Source organism: Gobio gobio (assembly GCF_949357685.1).
Source record: "Gobio gobio genome assembly, chromosome: 3".
Taxonomy (NCBI): Eukaryota; Metazoa; Chordata; class Actinopteri; order Cypriniformes; family Gobionidae; genus Gobio; species Gobio gobio.
In genome coordinates, this window is record NC_137099.1 from 56,338,069 (window position 1) to 56,358,867 (window position 20,799).

The 20,799-nt window shown below is 40.6% G+C and overlaps 2 protein-coding genes across 2 annotated transcripts in view; both read right to left on the reverse strand.

Moving 5' to 3' along the window:
* Positions 1-465: 465 nt before the first annotated feature.
* Positions 466-13,853, reverse strand: capn9 (calpain 9; the record flags this gene model as incomplete). The annotated part of the gene is made up of 20 exons (XM_079813244.1): positions 13,537-13,853; positions 9,676-9,745; positions 8,827-8,945; positions 8,619-8,752; positions 8,368-8,536; positions 8,200-8,283; positions 8,008-8,093; positions 6,046-6,123; positions 5,742-5,902; positions 5,439-5,596; positions 5,137-5,345; positions 4,983-5,019; positions 4,740-4,820; positions 2,798-2,855; positions 2,632-2,696; positions 2,388-2,456; positions 2,215-2,293; positions 1,007-1,123; positions 751-809; positions 466-492 (listed from the first exon to the last, which is right to left on the reverse strand). Exons 1-20 carry the CDS (start codon positions 13,741-13,743, stop codon positions 466-468), a joined length of 2,067 nt encoding a protein of 688 aa, XP_079669370.1. The 5' UTR covers positions 13,744-13,853.
* Positions 13,854-16,037: 2,184 nt separating this feature from the next.
* taf5l (TAF5-like RNA polymerase II, p300/CBP-associated factor (PCAF)-associated factor) overlaps positions 16,038-20,799 on the reverse strand; it is a 9,896-nt gene continuing 5,134 nt past the window's right edge. The window contains exons 5-7 of the mRNA XM_079812074.1: positions 20,084-20,230; positions 19,567-19,995; positions 16,038-16,940 (exon numbers count right to left, since the gene is read on the reverse strand). Of these exons, the coding sequence (XP_079668200.1) occupies positions 16,143-16,940; positions 19,567-19,995; positions 20,084-20,230 (1,374 nt within the window). The 3' untranslated portion in view covers positions 16,038-16,142. The remainder of the gene's footprint in view (positions 16,941-19,566; positions 19,996-20,083; positions 20,231-20,799) is intronic.

A 20,799-nucleotide genomic window follows, 5' to 3' on the forward strand; every position in this document is an offset into this window, starting at 1 on the left:
TTTGTGAGGAGAGGTTTGAGTTTTAGACCACCGGCATGTGGACAAAGGGAGTAAAATAAGGACATTTAGACCAGTCCTCAGTTTCTGAGAGCCCTTTAAAGTTGTTTGAGGGTCAAGACTTGATTTAGGGATCAGGTTATAATTAGGTAGGTTTAGGGTAAGGGTTCGGTTAGGCAGTTAGTTGTGATGGGTATGCTTAGGGTAAAGAGCTAGAGATTGCATTGTATCAATGAATGTCCCCAGAAAGATAGATGTACGTACATGTGTGTGTGTGTGTGTGTGTGTGTGTGTGTGTGTGTGTGTGTGTGTGTGTGTGTGTGTGTGTGTGTGTGTGTGTGTGTGTGTGTGTGTGTGTGTGTGTGTGTGTGTGTGTGTGTGTAGAACTGTTCAGAATAACAGTGAAAATGCACAGTGGCACAGCTGACTTCATCCATCACACTGTTCCTTCCGAATTTGGTTGAATCCTCAGACGTTCATGGATAACATCAGGAACTGTGAAGAAATGAAGATTTGTTTATAAATTTGACCCGACTGCATGTGACAAAATACTGAAATTATCAACAGCACAACTGTAGAATGAGAGCAGCTTAAAAGTAAACGAGGAAACTACAAATTAAGTAGTATGTGAGTTTACATGCTTTACATTCTTATATTCTAGTCAATGTATAGAAACTATTGCAAAATAAATAAATGAATACCTTTGCGCCTTTTCTTAACATTTACTAATGTAAATACAAAATGGTGCGTTACCTGTTGGATGTTCAGGCTGATCTCTCCTTTCTTTTTGCTATCAAAGGCCTGGAAAACTCCTGTAACACATGCCAAAATCTGTGTTTAAGTGCTTGGGTTTTATTTACACCTCACATGTTACGGAAGATACTGAATAATACTAATACATCACAGAGAAAAATTGCAGCCCAACAAAGAACAAATGCTTGCTTAGACAAAGCAGACATTCATCAGCAATGAAACGTCCAGAAATATATAATGCAGCGCCGTCACTTACGGAACATGTTCTCCAGACGCACAATGCACGTCAGGTAATCGTCAAAATCAATCTCCAAATTCTCGTCTGCGAACCGCAGACCCAGCAACTGCAGAATCTTATTGTTCAACTGCATCCCTGAATGAAGAAAACACAAACAAATATAAAAAATTCCAATGTTTTTAACCGCGATTAATTAAAGAAAAAATGTTACTCATTAGTAAAAAAAAAATGAATCAATTGACAGCACTAATATACACCGATCAGGCATAACATTATGAACTCTAATATTGTGTTGTTCCCCCTTTTGCTGCCAAAACCGCCCTGACCCGTCGAGTCATGGACTCCACTAGGTATCTGGCACCAAGATGTTAGCAGCAGATCCTTTAAGTCCTGTAAGTTGCGAGGTGGGGCCTCCATGGATCGGACGTGCCACTGTTGGTGCTTTCAGCGGTGGAGGTCAGGGGTCAGCATGGGCACCCTGACTGGTCTGCGGCTATGCCGCCCCATACACAACAAACTGAGATGCTCTGTGTATTCTGACACCTTTCTATCAGCTCCTTTTGATAGAGACTGACCACTGCAGACCGGGAACAGCCCACAAGAGCTGCAGTTTTGGAGATGCTCTGACCAGTCGTCTAGCCATCACAATTTGGCCCTTGTCAAACTCACTCAAATCCTTACGCTTGCCCATTTTTCCTGCTTCTAACACATCAACTTTGAGGACAAAATGTTCACTTGCTGCCTAATATATCCCACCCGCTAACAGGTGCTGTGATGAAGAGATAATCAGTGTTATTCACTTCACCTGTCAGTGGTCATAATGTTATGCCCGATCACACTGTATATATAAATAAAAAATAAAAGTATTTTATTTAAAATAAATAAAAAATACGTTAAATATAATGAATACAAAAAAAGCAATAATTAACTTAATAGAATGAAAATATTTTTCAAATAATATTCATTTTTATTAATTTCAACAAACATATTTGGGGGGTCTGTTGCATCTAAAAGAATGAATCGTGTACCAATAATTACTCTAGTCCTTTTTACTACTAATTTCTAGATAATTCTATTTAAATTGCTCTGTTATAGTTGATCAGCAGGCTGTCCTGTGTGTGTGTGTGTGTGTGTGTGTGTGTGTGTGTGTGTGTGTGTGTGTGTGTGTGTGTGTGTGTGTGTGTGTGTGTGTGTGTGTGTGTGTGTGTGTGTGTGTGTGTGTGTACCTGCAGCGTTCAGGGCACTGCGGAGCTCGTAGGAAGACATGCGTCCTGACCGATCCGTGTCGTAAGACAGGAACAGCATCTGCAACAGCAAGACACAAACTTGGAAAATTAATTCTCAGAAATATGGAAGTTCATGACACACCGAGGAGTAAATGTATGATTCCGTAACTTACGATCCATTTCTTCAGCTTATCCCAGAAGATTTTGAACTCCTCGAATTCCAGCATTCCTGAGCCATCCACCTGTTCTCGGTTCAGGAAAACTGAGCCACACATTATACAGTCATATTCCCTATACCAAACTTGAGGACAGTTATTAGACTTTCACTGTTAGTTTCTGCAATTAAGCTTGGGACAGGAGTGGGTTAGTTGTCTTTTTTTTAGATTAACAACACATGGACAGCCACTGAGAGGATACATCCATCAGGTTTATGATGCTGTGGCAGGTATTGAGGGTCAAACCATCAAACTTCACCTCTTTCCCTGCAGAGAGACAGGGTTACCTGACATGTTAGCATTCATATTTATCACTGAATACAGAATTTATTCTTGGGTTAAAAGCTTGAAAATGGTGACAGACTCACTTCTGCTCAGAACACTGTTCAGCACGTGCTGCAGTTCTCTGGCGCTGATGGCGCTATCCTGCACAGACACATTGGGAACAGTGTAAAAAAGACCGAGTATAACCAGTGTAACCAGACGAGGGCGCACTCCGCCTGTTTTATATCTAAGTCTTCTTATGCCAGTACCGCCACAGAACAACTGTTTATAAACCTGGGATTCCCTAACTTGTTTGTCATCCGAAATCATTTGACCTAAAATATATACTTAAAGACCTAAGACTTTAAATTAGAATTCATATTTCAAAAAAATATTGGCTTGTTCGAGGTTCTCAGACCTCAGTTAATGGTCACATGACACAGGTAATCAAATACAATATTTGATATTTTTTTATTACGCTTTTTTTTTTTGGATTGTTTTTTGTTTTTAATTAATTACTTTTCATTTAAATTAAAATTTTCATTTAAAATGTATTATGTAGCCTAATTATTAGTTTCTCATCATCTCAAGAACACCCTGCAATTTCCTTTGGGAAACCCTGCGGCAGATGGACGGTTGACTGTTTTCGATGGAAGCTTCTACGGAAGGTAATTAATTACGACTGTTTATCCCACAATTGCGAGTTTATAGCTCACAATTCTTAGGGGGAAAAGTCAGAATTGCAAGATAAACAAGCAATTCTGACCCTTTTGCGAGAGTATATCCCGATATTATGAATTTTCTTCTCAGAATTGTGAGGTAATAACAAAGAGCCCCTAAAGGGACATGGTGGTGAAAAAATATGAGATGAAAGGGGAAAAAAAATGAGTTAATGCTTTTGCATTCTCTTACAAATGTTTTGTGTTCCTCCAAGAAACTTTGCATTCCCTCGCAAAACCTTTCCGTTCCTCCGAGAAACTTTGCATTCGCTCGCCAAACTTCTATTCCTCTGAGAAACTTTACATTCGCTTGCAAAACCTTTGTGTTCCCCCAAAAACTTTCAATTCGCTCACAAAACCTTTGCGTTTTCCCAAGAACTTTGCGTTCGTTTGCAAAACGTTTTGCATTCCCCTGAGAAACATTGTGTTCGCTCGCCAAACCTTTCCGTTCCTCTGAGAAATTTTACGTTCGCTCGCCAAACCTTTCCGTTCCTCTGAGAAACTTTGCGTTTGCTTGCAAACGTTTGCGTTCCCTGAGAAACTTTGCATTTGCTAGAAAAATGTTTTCCTTTCCTCTGAGAAACTTTACATTCGCTCACCAACTTTCCGTTCCTCTGAGAAACTTTACATTCGCTCGCCAACTTTCCGTTCCTCTGAGAAACTTTACATTCGCTCGCCAACTTTCCGTTCCTCTGAGAAACTTTGCATTCGCTCGCCAACTTTCCGTTCCTCTGAGAAACTTTACATTCGCTCGCCAACTTTCCGTTCCTCTGAGAAACTTTACATTCGCTCGCCAACTTTCCGTTCCTCTGAGAAACTTTACATTCGCTTGCAAAACCTTTGTGTTCCCCCAAAAACTATCAATTTGCTCACAAAACCTCCTTTCTTTCCCTGAGAAACTTTGCGTTCGTTTGCAAAACGTTTTGCGTTCCCCTGAGAAACTTTGCATTCGCTTGAAAAACGTTTTGCGTTCCCCTGAGAAACTTTGCATTTGCTCGCCAAACCTTTCCCTTCCTCTGAGAAACTTTAGTTCACTTGCAAAATCTTTACGTTCCCCCAAAAACATTCTGTTCGCTTGCAAAACGTTTTGCGTTCCCCTGAGAAATTTAGCACTCGCTCACAAAATATTTTGAGCTCTTTTCAGTACATTTGCGAGAGAATGCAAAAGCATTGACAAATATGTTTTCCTCCATCTCCTACTTTTTTCCTTCACCATGTCCCTTTTAGGGGCTCCATAATCCGTAAAATAACTATTATTATCATTATTATTATTATTATTATTATGTGGCGGAAAGGAAACAAGCTTCCGTAGTTTTCTGTATCTTACCGATCCGGCGATCTGTTCAAAAAGTCTCCTCAGGCCCTTCTCCTCATCTGTCTCTTCCTCAGGTGGGTTTGGCTTCGGTGGCTTCACAAATTAGACAGAAACATACACTTTAAACATACATCATCGCATGTCGAACTATTTACACCCAAACTGTATTTGACTATGACAACTGACGAGTCTTGCACAAAGACACAAAAATAAACCATGGCATGAACCAATGATTGTTTTGTTTTTTTGACTCACTTCTGGCAAATCTGCTTGAATAGTGTTTCCCATCTCTCTGCAAATACAAAACATATTACATTATATCAACAATGTACTGTAAAAATACATCTACTGAATATAATGAATACAAAATCTGACTGATAAAACCGAAGAGTATGTTGGATAGACATACATAGCTCCAGCTTTCTTCTCAGAGAAGATCCGGATAAGGAAGTCGGCCTCTTTGTGCGGCTGGAAGGTGGTGGGCACCACCAGGTAATTTCCTGGCGGCAGTCGGAAGCGCTCGGACACCTCCCTCATGTTGACGTAACTGCGGCTCCGCGCTTTAGAGCCATTGTAGCGGAAAAAGTCCTTCCCCTGGTGGTCTTGATCATCAGGAGCCTATGGGTACGGTAAGTGAGCAGGTCAGACATCAGTGGACCTAGAAGCACTTCTAGAAGTTCTCCAAACTCATCGACATTTTATCTCTCTCACCTCGTAAATGGCAAAGCCGACGGTCTCCATGTCAAGCCCCTCTTTCCTGAGCCGACGGCGGTTCTTCTGCAGCAGGGCCACAATGACGCTACACATCTTATCACCATCATCTGGATCTTTCAGGCGAAGCTTAAACTGCGGGTTTGTCCAGAATGTGTCTGAGAAGATCAAGAGGAATGCAAATGTTGGTCTTTGCAACACTAAAGAATGAAATTACTGGTGCCTCATGTTTATATGATAGCATGGATAAACATGCATACTTTCATGATGAAATCTACACAAAGTTGGCTGCGTGATACTGACCGATGTAGTTCCTGCAGCCCCCAGCAGTGGAGCCCCTGATCCAGTTGCCCTCAAACAGGTTCACCTCCCACTTCTTTGTACCATCATCTGTCAGAGAGTCTGGAGTCAGGTTACAGATCTCGATCTTATCGTAGTTGGCTTTGAAGTCTTCAAACTCCATCCTGCAACACAAGAAGTCATTGCAAGGTTAGTACCGCAGGCCTGGAAGAGCTTACTGGACGCTTGTTCAGCAGAAACTTCTCAGAGGCGTTTTCGTGAAGCTGTTTCAGAGGAATCAGCCTGATGTGAACTGGGCCATACGTACCAGAACTCTCCGTCATCCAGGGAGTTATGAAGCAATCGATTCTTCTCTGCACTGTCAATGGTGCTCCATTCCCTAGAGCTGAAGATACAAGATTTGGAGCATTTACACTGACATCTGACATCCCTAGTGCAAATGTAATGTATTTTGTTATTAACATAATTAAAAATGATTAATTATAAATGTATTTACGTAGAATCTAAGCACATTAAATATATGTATCAACACACAATTGTTAAGCTGCAAAGAAGCACTAAACAACAGCCAATATATTATTTACTGGTAAGTGGTAAAATGAAATTATTATTATTTATACTAATACCTTTAACTGATAATTTGTTGTTGTATATTTGCAGTGTTGGGGAGTAACTAGTTAGATGTAACGGATTACAAAATAAATGTGACGTAATCCGTTACACCCGTTACTGAGAGAAAATGTGTAATTCAATCACAGTTACTTATAAAAAACGATTACAAAGGGGGTTACATCTGAATATTTTCTGTAAAAAGCTAGGTTATGTTAAATAATATTGTAATAATAATATACTTGGTGGCAAGTGCTATTCACAATAGCTCCGCCTAACAATGCCTGGTTGGCCCAAACTAGATAAAAAAAAAAAACACTCATACTTCAACATTTTCAGTGGCTTAATCAGTAAAGTGTGAGGCTTAAAGATCTTGGTTTTGACGCAATCGACCCGGATTCAAATCCGCCTTTTGCAGAACTCGCTCTTATCCCTTTTCTCATCACAAATCACATCGGAAAGGCATTTATGTTCAATAAAAATAAAGAAAATGTTCTAAAAATGGAAATAAAGTGCCTATTTATTATTAAATAATAATAATAAAAGCATTTATTGGGTAGGGTTAGAGGTAGGTGTAGGGAGGGCTTTTATTGTACCAATAAGGCGGCATCCATTTAATAATTAGGGGCCAAGCACTGAAGGTGCGTAAAATAATAGAAATAGTACGAAAAATAATCTCCTTAGATTCAGGACATCATGTCGACTGATATCCAATTTTACCATATCTGCAATTTTGGCTGTCGGCCATTTTGAATTATGTGCTAAAATGCTGTACTTTATGACCACATGAACGGATTGTTACGAAACTTGGTATGGGTTATCAGCACAATGCCCTCAAGCCTGAGAAGTTTCGAAACAGCGCCACCTAGTGGAGTAAATAAAATAAAGTATTAATTGCATGTAATTACTATTTACACGTATTGCAAAGAAATGCTACTTTTATATGGCGTAAATAGAATATATCACTATTTTCACTTAGTAAATAGCATCTATCGCTATTTGCACAGTGTAAATATCTATCGCTAAGAAAATATGTTATCTTCACTTAGTGTAAATGGCCGCTGCCTAATATTAATGTGTTGCTTTGCATGTTTTTAACGTGCACAATGCCTCCTGCTATTTAAATGTAATTTAGTAAAGCGGTTTTGATTGGTTATCTTGTTCAAATTTACAGCTGAAAGTAATAAAAATGTGTTCTAGTGCTGGAAATGTAAAAAGTCATATAATTCAGGAATTAGACAAGGGCGCAAATATAACAGTTGAAAACATTTGTTCGAATTTTAGAAGAGTAATCAAATGTAATCAGTTACATTAATAAAGTAACTGACATAGTTACACTACTTATTATATTTTATATTCATCTGTAACCTTTCCAATACTGTATATTTGCTAATACCATTGTTTTTGTGGGGCTTTTTTGTAATGTAAAACCTAACTGGTCTAATGAATGGCATTTTTTTAATTTTAAGATAAATGCTCTGTTGAATAAAAAGATGCAATAACACATTCTGAGCAATTGCATTCTTCTAAACATTTGCAACGGTATATGACAAGACTGTCTGATCTCTTTGATTTTTCTTGCCAATTATTTTAAGATTTTTTTAAATATTTAATAAACAGACTTCTTTCATGAATTATGTCATCATTAGTGGATGCGTACTTGTCACTCCAGGGCCCGTTCCACTCCACCTGACCCCAGGGGTTACGGACACGAATCAGCTGGACCTTTGTTCCTCTGTAGTTGACCTGAAGAGGCAAGACGAAATGAAGAGAGAAAACTGAATCAGAGCAAAAAGAGAGAGAAGATAACAATAAACAAACATTTTGATTGAATGAGGGTTGCTGTGGTTACCTCTTCCACTCCAGTGATGGAGTAAGCATGTCCTTTAACCAGACCTGTAGTGGTTTGGGCTTCGGATTCAGCAGAACTTGTGATCTAGCGATATGAAAACACAAACATCTGGAAATCGGGAACGAAAGAATACGTTATTGATCTCACTTTGAATCCAGCTTCGCTTACGTCGATGGAGCAGCCGAGCATGGACCCTCTATCCAAGGCTTTCTTGAGGACGACGAAGAGGTTGTTGGGTGCGGTCTTGGTCTCGTACATCTCACCCACGCCTCCGGTGAAGTCCTCCATCGCCTCCATGGTGCTTCCACCTTTCAGGGATTCATAGCTGCCGTTCAGTCTGAAAGATGCACAGGATTGAGTTAGACATCCCAAAACTAGATTTGACCGGAAGCCATTTTATTTGTAAACTAAGAGCATACTTGGCATAGGCCTTCTCCATTAGCGCACTCCAGAACTCGGTTTGGTCAGCGGAGTGGAGGAACATCAGCTTGCCCCTCACACACGGGAGTCTGTCATCCACCACCACATCCATCCATTTATTATGCTGCCAGAACTGCACAACAAGGGAAGTTTGATTAGGGTTCAAGGCCATTGTGAACCTGTAGACCTTCAGCGAGCGAGACTCACCTGGAAATGGAAGATCCCGGCATAGCCGCGATCAAAGCTCTGGTCATGTGGTACGACCCTCTTCAGCGTCTCCTCATGGAGGGTCAGGGAGGCGACCGCTGCCAACAGCCAGCAGTCTCCTGTACGGTCATATAAGAAGGACAACGTTTAATGCATAGCCATTTATAATATGTGACCCTGGACCGCAAAACCGGTGATAAGAGGCAATTTTTGGAAATTGAGATTTATACATCATCTGAAAGCTGAATAAATAAGCTTTCCATTGGTGGTTTGTTAGGATAGGACAATATTTGATATTTGAGATACAACTATTTGAAAATCTGGAATCTTAAGGGGTGCAAAAAAATCTAAATATTGAGAAAATCGCCTATAAATTTGTCCAAATGAAGACCTTAGCAATGCACATTACTACTACTACTAATAATTTTTCTATATATTTACAAAATATCTTCATGGAACATGATCTTTACTTAATATCCTAATGATTTTTGGCATAAAAGAAAAAACGATCATTTTGACCCATTCAATGTTTTGCAGGCTATTGCCACAAATATACCCGTGAGACTTATGACTGGTTTTGTGCTCCAGGGTCACATATTAGTCTACAAAAATGCCTCACTTAAATCAGTGTAACAGGTGTTTTTTTAGCTTTAGGGTCAGGTACTTGAATATAAATTTTTATACGTATATTTTATTAATATACGTGTGTGACTTATGACTGGTTTTGTGCTCCAGGGTCACATATGATTAGTATATTTCATTCTTTGTTTATTGAAGGTGTTTTGCTCAGAGTAAGGGTCTCATTTGACAAAAAACATTTGAGTAACCTGAAACAAGAAAACATATTACCCAGCTGCCCCTGACAGATGTCTGTCCTGGTGGCTCCTCCTGCGATGAATTGTGGGTTTTTGCAGATTTCCTGAATTTGAACAGATAAATATAAATCAATTGATCAAATCTGATAACACCCATCCATCCGTCTATCTACCCGTTCACTGTCCATCCATGTCAAACATTTTTATTTTTGTTTTAAAAAACACACTATCTATTTACAAAAGTATCAAAAATACTTATTTGCAATGTTTCAGTCCCATGACCTTGATCCGGCATACACTATATTACCAAAAGTTTTGGGATGCCTGCCTTTACATGCACATGAACTTTAAATGACATCCCATTCTCATTTTATATGGAGTTGGCCCATCCTTTGCAGCTCTAACAGCTTCAGCTCTTCTGGGAAGGCTTTCCTCAAGGTTTAGGAGTGCGTTTATGGGAATCTTTGACCATTCTTCTAGAAGCACATTTGTGAGGTCGGGCACTGATGTTGGACAAGAAGGCCTGGCTCTCAGTCTCCGCTCTAATTCATCCCAAAGGTGTTTTATCAGGTTGAGGTCAGGACTCTGTGCAGGCCAGTCCAGTTCCTCCACCAAACTCACTCATCCATGTCTTTATGGACCGGTGCTTTGAGCACTGGTGTGCAGTCATGATGGGACCGGAAGGCGCCGTCCCCAAACTTTTCCCACAAAGTTGGGAGCATGAAATTGTCCAAAACGTCTTGGTATGCTGACGCACTAAGAGTTCCTTTCCTGGAACTAAGAGGCCAAGCCAAACCCCTGAAAAACAACCCCCACACCATAATCCCCCATCACCAAACTTTACACTTGGCACAGTGCAGTCCGGCAAGTCCCGTTCTCCTGGCAACCGCAAAACCTAGACTCGCCCATCAGGTTTTCAGACGGAGAAGCGTGATTGGTCACTCCAGAGAACACGTCTCCACTGCTCTAGAGTCCAGTGGCGGTGTGCTTTACCCCACTGCATCCCACACTTTGCTCTGCCTTTGGTGATGTAAGGCTTGGATGAGCTGGAAACCCATTCCATGAAGCTCTACACCTGTTCTTGAGCTCATCTGAAGGACACATGAAGTTTGGAGGTCTGGAGGTGTTGACTGTGACCCTCAGCATGCGCTGACCCCGCTCTGTGATTTTACGTGGTAAAAAGTTGCTGTTGTTCCCAGTTGCAATGTATTGACTCTAATGCATTGAACTTGGAATATTTAGTAGAGAGGAAATAGCCAGGTAAAGCTATTTTTGATACTTTTGTGAGTAGATAGTGAGTGGGACTTTCTTTTGTTTTTTTGGTTCTTTCTTTTACACACAAATCCATTACCAGCAGGTGTGCGAGGGTAATTGTTAATAGAAGTATTTTGAAAGTGTGGGTTGTTTATACAACAGTAAACTTTGCTCCTATTCATTCTGCTGTTGTTAAACTTTAACACCTACTTTTTCACAGACATTTCCAGAAGTTACGACACATCACATGACCAGCTGTTACTAATGAAGCGTTTGATTGAAGACAGAGGGAGATGTGTGAACGCCCATGATGCCTGTGTGAGGTGTGTTCACATTCTAACACGAGCCCACACTCTTTACTCGGCGCATTTCTAAGGTCGTTCTACGGGAACACCCTGGAATGAAATGCAGTTGTAGTTTCATTCAGAGGTCCATAAAGTCACACAAGCGTGAGGGGTGTGGATCATCCTATATCATTCATCACAACCACTGATAACCTGTTCTTAATCTCAGCCCAATAACTAAATAAAACCAGGACTTTATAGTCCAACAATCGCACTCTCAGAAAAAAAAAGGTACTGTGCAGGTACAATTGTGTTCCTTGGGGAACAAAACGTAGAACTGTATCTTTAAAAGGTACACAATTGGTCCTTAAGGTACAATTATATCATTGTTTTCCTCTACTTAGAGCAGGGGTAGACAAGTTCAGTCCTAGAGAGTCGCTGTCCTGCAGAGTTTGACTTCAACCCTGAAAGACATCTATAGAAGCTCTTATTGAGAATTAACAGAGGTTTAGATGTTGATGTTTATTGGAAATGTGTGGTCGCCATTATGGAGATCAGTGTTTCGTTTAGTTGGGCAGTTTGACTCTTGGCTTTATATGTGAGTTTGTGGTTTTTGTTACAGTGATAACAAAACACAATCTGTTCAAATCAAAATAATCTATAAACTAAAATTGTCATGCAGAAAAATGTTTGACTGAACTCATCACTGACTATAAATATTAATACATAATATTCACCAACAATACTTTCTTACCACAGATCAGACATTCTCAATTCTGATTTTTAAACACATTCCAGGGGGGAAAGTTTAGACGCGCGCAGATATCAAGAATCAGCAAATGAATCTCAACAATGGTGGCATACTTAATGCTGCAATGCATGCTGGGACCCATGAGTTTTATACTGTGGTGGCTTAGTAGGGTTGAAGCTAAACTCTGTAGTACATAAGCTCTCTAGGACCAAACTTGCCTACCCCTGACTTAGAGCTAGAAAAACGTACCCTTAAGGGTCCCACCCCAGTGACAGCCACTTGTACCTTAAAAGGTAAAATTTTGTACTCTTTTTTTTTGAGAGAGAGAGTGCAACAATGTGCATTCCGACATTCCACCTGCATTCCTGACCTGTTGCATGCCAACCGTCTCCAATGGCTAAATGTATTCAATGCACAAATATGAGCTTTTATTATGATGTTACATATTGACCCTCAAAGGAAAGTGAAATGTTAGGAAATATAGCACACCTAGGATGTGTTTCCCAAAAGCATCGTGAGCCAAGTTGATCGTAAAGACCAAAGGGAGGTTTCACAGCAATGCCATAGGAGAACCATTCTGGGTTCCTCAAAGAACCTTTCAGTGATCAGCTAAAAGAACCGTTAGTTTGAAGAACATTTGAAAAATCAAAGAACCTTTTGTGCAATTAAAAGGTTCCACGGATGTCAAATGTTCTTTATGGAACCATCAATGCCAATAAAGAACCTTTATTTTGAAGTATGATTGTTACTGGCAATGGTTCTGTTCTGTTAGACATACATTTTTTTCTTTAAGACTGTTCATAATTTTTTTTTAATCAGTTACATAAAAACACAGACTGGCCTAATTTGATACGAAAAGTAAGACTGAATGCCACTTGCCTAACTGCTAGTGGCTCATACTAGATCTTAAGACACTGTCTTAACATAATGGCTTAGTTTATGCAACCGGCCCCTGGTTTGATTCAATGCCTGGAATTACTCTGCAAACTTGCACGACAGGTTTTAAAATGTACATACTCACATACTAACATGTAAATTGCATGCATAAGGAAATCAGTCGTCTGCCATAACAGTCAAAAGTCATGTCAACGTTTTATATTAGCAAATCAGTTAGTAATTACTAACCGTAAAAACCACTCCCATTCATTCATGTAAACATGAACTGGAGTACCATCAGATACTCAAAAACGATTTAATGCCTTTATCTGCCACTAAAGTGACTAAATTCAGAATTTCATCCTACTTTAGTATTGAGGTAAATCTTTTGATTTGATAATTCCACACATTTATAGGGTTATGCTCAGTTTTATCCTATAGATTTCAGGGAACACCCTCTGCAGTGCCCATTTATATGAAAGTAAAATCTAATTTTGGGCTAACTGCAACATTGGGAGATCTTGCTCCATCAAATTGGGGTCTCATTTTGTTTGGGTGAACAAGTCTTGTTTGATATCGCAGTGAGTTATTGAAGTCAAAAGTGCATAAAACATCCCAGACTATCCCATTTTGTCATTCCCGAGACCCATCAACTCTTTAATTTCTGCAGGAACCTTATCCAGGTGTCAAAAAACGAGTGCTCTTACAGAATAATGAAGTGCTCACTTACCGCCGGCCTCTTCCATTCAAAGTTAACCGGGACCCTCTGGCTGAAGAAGATCGAGTCTTCCACGGCAGGGAAGTCTGGATCCTCAAACAACTTCCCCTTCTGCAAACACTCCAGCCGGAGCTGTTCAAACGTCTTCCCGTCCGCCTGCGTGCTCTCCACCAGGGTCGCCTGCCCGGAGCCACTCGTCGGATTCACAGTGTAGGGCATCTTCAAATCAGCTCCAAAAACCACAGAGAGGACACTTGTAGAGGACACAGAAGACACTCGTCTTCAGGAGCAGTGAGCGTGTGTATGTGCCAGACTAACTCAGCCACACTGGCCGATGGACAGGCTTGTCAAGTTGGCGTCACACCCATCAAAAGCAGAAACTGGTTAGGGTGAAAGCGGCCACGCCTGTTTGTGAGGAGGCGGATCGGCCTTGAGAGCTTTACTGTACTAGAATGCTAATAAACATCAGAAATGAGTTCGGGACAACCATGAAATGTAACAAAAATATATTTACAAGTATCAGAACGAGTCAAAATCATTTCTTTTTTTGAAGGAAACAATCAATACAAAAGCATTTTTTCTTCTTCTTCACAGTTCCAGACAAACATCCCATGATTGTGTTGTTGACCACCACGGACATGAAAAGCGCTGGAGACGGAGGAACTTGACTTCATACAAAACCAAGTGCAGGATTGCGAAATCACATTCAGTCAGACATCACTCAGTCCATTCATTCTTCCATGAGTCAGACAAAACTGGCATGCAAATTAATCTTGTTTCAATTTACCCTTTGAGAAAACTGGGTAAACCCAATCTGTGGGGAACTAGATGTCATGTTAAACTGATGTCAGACACAACACGGATGTAGGCATGAAGTCAAATAAATCCTGTTCGTCTGGCTTCATGGTGAAAATCCGGAAGAACAGTGTTGGACGCGCTTCCAGAATTACCTTTATAAACATGGGCCATCAACAAAACGGGAAAACAGCTGAACCGAAAAATCCAGACATGGAAAAATGACTCAACTTGTCTAATATTTACATCTATATGAAAACAGCAGTGCACCTCTGACCTCAGGAGGCATTAACACACATCCCGACCAAAAATGAAAGAAAACATCAACACTTCTGGCTTTACAAAACACACAAGGGTGAATCTCACTAAACCTGTCATGAACTTGTCCAGGACGTATTTCACAAGAAAAAAAAAGTATATATTTAGTGCCATTAAGATTTGAATTGTGACTATTCAAACACGTTTGCCAACCCAATTCTTAATGTAATAATACACTCTAAAAAATGCTGGGTTAAAAACAACCCAAGTTGGGTTGAAAATGGACTAACCTAGCAATTGGGACGTTTGAACCCAGCGATTGGGACGTTTTAAGCAAACATTCAACCCAACCGCTGGGTTTAAACAACCCAATTGCTGGGTTAGTCCATTTTCAACCCAACTTGGGTTGTATTTAACCCAGCATTTTTTAGAGTGTATTAATAATAATAATAATAATAATAATAATATTTACACATCAAGGTAGTATTCGTTGTACTTTAATGCAGATTAGAAAAAATACAGTGAATTGTTATGAACTTATAAATAAGCAGAATTTTTAAAGGGTTAGTTCACCCAAAAATGAAAATTCTGTCATTAATTACTTACCCTCATGTCGTTCGACACCCGTCAGACCTCCGTTCATCTTCGGAACATAAATTAAGATATTTTAGTGTAAATCTGATGGCTCTGAAAGGCCTCCATTGGCTCAGTGGCACTTTACACTCTCAAGACCCTTAAAAGGTGCTAAAGACGTCGTTACAAAGTCCATCTCACTACAGTGGTTCTAAAATAACTTTATGAATTGGCGACAATAGTTTTTGTGCGCAAAAAAACCCAAAATAACGACTTATATAGTGATGACGATTTCAAAACAAAGCATCATGAAGCTTCGAAGCGTTATGAATCACTGAGTCGAATCAGCGGTTTGAATCGCCAAATTTCAGCAGTTTGGCGGTTTGACACGCGATCCGAATCATGATTCGACTCAGTGATTCATAACGCTTCGAAGCTTCATGAGGCCTTGTTTTGAAATCGTCATCACTATGCAAGTTGTTATTTAGGGTTTTTTGTGCACAAAAACTATTGTCGCCAATTCATAAAGTTATTTTAGAACCACTGTAGTGAGATGGACTTTGTAACGACGTCTTTAGTGCCTTTTAAGGGTCTTGAGAGTGTAAAGTGCCATTGAGCCAATGGACTTTCAGAGCCATCAGATTTCAACTAAAATATCTTAATTTCTGTTCCGAAGATGAACGGAGGTCTGACGGGTGTTGAACGACATGAGGGGAAGTAATTAATGACAGAATTTTCATTTTTGGGTGAACTAACCCTTTAATTATTGTATTACACCATTTTTATTGGGAAGTATTCAGATGCATTAAAGTACACCAAATACCTCCACTTGACGGTCTCATTTTTCTATTACAAGTATGCTAACTTGGGACCGAGTTTGTCCCGAATGGTGCTAAAAGGAGTCTTTTTTCCTTACAAAAATATAACTGATTTGATTTTGGGGTGAAATATGCCCTAGACATGTTTCGCAGAGATGACCCCCACACACACTCTCACTGTTCCTGTTTCTCCAGCGCAGTGCCCGTCACCAGCAGCAGGTTGCAGGCCATGAACTGCACATTGAGGATGTTGCTGGTGCTGCCCGTGTATTGTCCAATCAGCTCGCTGCTGGAGCCGTCGGTGGGGGCGGTGCCGTGGGCGCTGCGTATGTCCCACACCCGCACGGAGTTGTCCATGGAGGCGGAGGCCACCAGACTGCTGTCCTGGCTGAAGGACAGGCTGGTGATGCTGTCGGTGTGCCCCCGCAGGTCTTTGAACAGGCTCCCGGACGCCAGGTCCCACAGCTTCAGTCTCTGGTCCTCTCCGGCCGACGCCAGGTACTTCCCGTTGGGCGAGAAGGCCAGCGACAGCACGGGGCCGCGGTGGCCGGTGAACAGCCTCACGGACGCCCCCTGCTGCGTGCTCCACAGACGCACCGTTTTATCCGTCGAGCCCGTCGCCACGTAATTGGAGTTGGGGTGGAATTTGACGCAGTCGACGTCGGAGAGGTGGCCGGCGTACAGGCGGAGCGGATACGTGCGCGCGAAGCTCCAGAGGCGGGCGGTGCGGTCGTGCGACGCCGTGGAGAAGTACAGGCTGCAGGGGCTGACGTCCACGTCCCAGACGGGGTAGGCGTGGCCGCGGTACAGGACGGTGTTCGTGAAGCTGTTCAGATCCCAGAAGCGCACGGTGGAGTCCTCCGAACAGGACAGCAGGCCGGAGCCGTCCGTCAGGAACGCCGTGCGGTACACCGGGCCGCTGTGGGCACGCAGGGTCTTTATCTCACTGCCCGAGGCGTCCTCGTCATCGGCCTGATTACAAAACAGAAATACATGTCAGTGACTTGGTGGATGAAAACACATTCAAATAGTTAATATAATAGCAAATATTCACTGTAAACCTTAAAGGAAAACTCCACCGTTTTTAGAAATAGGGCTTATTCAACATCTTTCCTACATTTAGATATATTTGGGCAAATGCATTTTTGTCGCAGTGCATGCATTGTTTTAGTTTGGCAGGGTCGCCGCTAGCTTAGCTTAGCATAATGAATGGAATCCTATGTTGCCAGGTAGCATGTCCCAAGTAAAAGTGATCCAAAAAAAAAAAACCCCACCTAATTACTTCTTGTGGCCTGCGTATTCACAACGATTACAAATAGCGATGCAGATTAAGACTAGGCGATTTCCTAGGCAGATATTGAGTTGGGACTATATTATGGGGAAGCACAGGCGAAGCACTACTACTTGGGCGCAGAGATATCACGCAACACATGAAATCCCCAAACTTTGATTTCATGTGTTGCGTGATATGAATATGAAATATTAATATGAAAATATGAATACGCAGGCCACAAGAAGTAATTAGGTGGGGGGGTTTTTTTGGATCACTTTTACTCGGGACATGCTAGCTGGCAACATAGGATTCCATTCATTATGCTAAGCTAAGCTAGCGGCGACCCTGCCAAACTAAAACAATGCATGCACTGAGACAAAAATGCATTTGCCCACAAATATAAATGTAGGAAAGATGTTGAATAAGCCCTATTTCTAAAAACGGTGGAGTGTTCCTTTAAAGTTAAATAATTAACTTTCATGCGTGTATAGAACTTTCTTTTTCTTTTGAGTTCACAAAACTGACACATTTCAGGTAATCTGAATTGTTTTGAGTTTTGTGAACTTTTAATTCAGACTTCAATTAAACTGAAACTGGGCTGGGGTTTCTATTTCCCAGCATGCTTTGCCATGACACTCAAAAGGGAGAGTAAATGCTCAAATTAAGTGTAATAGAATTGTGCAAGATTGATGTTAAGTGGCAGATTTAGTCGTGTTTAATGTTCTGCTATGCTAATTTAGAAGAGTTTCTGTTATAATGGTTTTTTTTGTAGGGTTTCCATCATGTGACGAGTGGAGCGTGAGATTGGTTTGAGAACAGATACATGTTAAATGTTTTATTCTGCTGTACTCATTCAGCAATTGTTATGCCATGCTAATGCTATCAAAGCATTTACTGAATTAGCTAGCTAAATAAGTTTCCACTACTAAAAATATTTAAATTGAGAGTACATGATAATTTTAAATTTAATGTATGAATTATCTTACTCAAATATTTCAAGTTAAGAGTAATTAAAATTAATGAGTACAAAATAAACCTCTGCTAGTTCTGCTTGCTTAAACGTTGAAACTTAAAAATGTTGATGTAACTGATTAGCTCAAATATTTTTAGTTTTGACAAATTATTCGGGTTTACATTGTTTGAATCTTTTGAGATTGTGATTTTAGACCAATAAGATTCTGATATATTTACAACATTATTAAAATATTCATAATATGTCTGATATTGTGTAAAAATTAAAAACAAAAATGTATTATATTTATGTAAATATTGATATTTATTATCAATTATATTAGTACAAATAATTAAATTCTACTGCATTTTACTTAAATGCATTTACTGCATTTTAATCTACTTGACAAAGACTTTTAAAATGATGATTTCTTTGAATAAAATAAAAAAGGGAGGTGGGGGTACTTGATTATTTAAATCTTGAAATTAAAAACTGTACGCATAATAAATACTTTACCCTTTAAATCTCTCAATGTATTCTTTGCACTACTGAATTGAGAACTTGGGAATGAATGTGTCAAAAATCACAATGCAGAAAATCATAATAGAGCTAAATGGCTTCATTTTATACATGCAATTAAATAAAGCTTTAAAATGTCATATGCATGTATGTAAATATTGCTATTTATTTATATTGCTCATACTGATGCTAATATGAATCAAGTTCGGTCCTAGTGAGCCGCTGTCCTGCAGAGTTTGGCTCCAACCCTGAAAGACATCTATAGAAGGTCTTATTGAGAATTAACAGAGGTTTAGATGTTGAAGTTTCATTGAAAATGTTTGGTCGCAATTATGGAGATCAGTGTTTCATTTAGTTGGCCAGTTTCACTTTTGACTGTTTATAACACTGTTACAGTGTTAACAAAACACATAATCTGTTCAAATCAAAAGAAGCCATTAACGAAAATCATGAAGAAAATGTTTTGACTAAACTCATAACTGACTAAAAATATTAATAAATAATATTAACCATTCCGAATTTAGATTTTTAAACACATTCTAGGGGGGAAAGTTTAGATGCACACAGATATCAAGAATCAGCATATGAATCTCAACAATGGTGGAATACTTAATATTGCAATGCATGCTGGGAGCCATGAGTTTTATACTGTGGTGGCTTAGTAGGGTTGGAGCTAAATCAGCTCTCTAGGACCGAACTTGCCTACCCCTGACTTAGAGCTACAAAAATGAGCCCTTAAGGGTCCCACCACCCTAGTGACGGCCACTTGTTCCTTAAAAGGTACAATTTTGTACCCTTATTTTCTTTGAGGGTGTAGCTACCCAAAACAAGAGAGATTGACAGCTGTCACTCACCTCCTCCTCCAGCACATCACAGGCGAGTCTGATTTTAGACACGTCGGCCCTGTGAGGCCCCGCCTTCAGCTTCCTCGCCCGCAGACTCCACAGCTTGACGGCAGAGTTATCGAACCCCGCGGCCAGCAAGCGGCTGTCCGCCGACACCTCTGCCGTGTTCAGCAGCTGGTCCGTGTGCTGGAATGCGTAGAAGCAGACGGTGGTGAGCGAGGGCGGACCTTCTCGCACGCGCTTTATGCAGTCCTGCAGCGCTTCCAACGCCGCCTCGTTCTGAGGTAACCCCGGCGTGACCTCTACACGCTCCGCCCCCTCCGACCCATCCAGTGCCGCCCATGTAGTGGAGGAAGAGGAAGTGGAGGTCGTGTTTCCCGTCCCCATCCCTGCGCCGTACAGCTGGTAGTCCGTCCGGCGTGCCGCCGTCACCTCCACCTAAGCCAAGACATGTTTACAGTAGCTCAGGTTTTCTTTGAGTACTTCCTGTCTAGCAGTGTTTTGAAGGTGTTGTGGGCCCTCATACCTGCACGTGTGAGCTGAGCACCCAGCAGATGGCGCTGTTGTCGTCGCTCTGCAGGTAGCGCAGCAGGTAGCTGTACGCTTGATCCGTCAGGTGCACCACGTACTTGTGATCCAGGAGGGAGCAGAGTTTAGGGTTTGAGGTCACATCCTGGAAGACAAAAAAAAGGCCAACGCCCAACCAATGAGTCGCACTTTCACCAAAACAACGCGAGTGGTGTTTGAATGGGAGAGCACAGGAGTAACGTTAGCGCCAAAAATGAAGAGAAGCGCTGCACAGCGGACTATATTTAACTGCTGGTCAGAGAGGGATGCAAAAACATCAATAAAACATGTACTGAGAATGAGGTATGAGAATATTGTGTAATAGCTAAGTACACACCACATATATTTTAGCTAGCTAATCCATTGCAATGCATTTCGCTATAACTATCAGTATAACAAGTTACCAAAGCAGCCGTCTGTTTTGCTAGTTTCAATAGTGTCTGTAATTATCAATGATTTACAGTTGTTCAAGAGCCGATGTGTTTCCCTTTGCTCTGCAGCATATTTTGATTTTTTTTAGAGAATAAGGCATATCTGAATTTAAAAGTGCGCCCTACCCACATACATTGGAGTAAATTGATAAAAATGGTCTCATTTTACACAAAACACTCAAAATTAACACAGTGGAATATTGCATATATTATATTGTATTTATTCACAATTTTATAATAAACA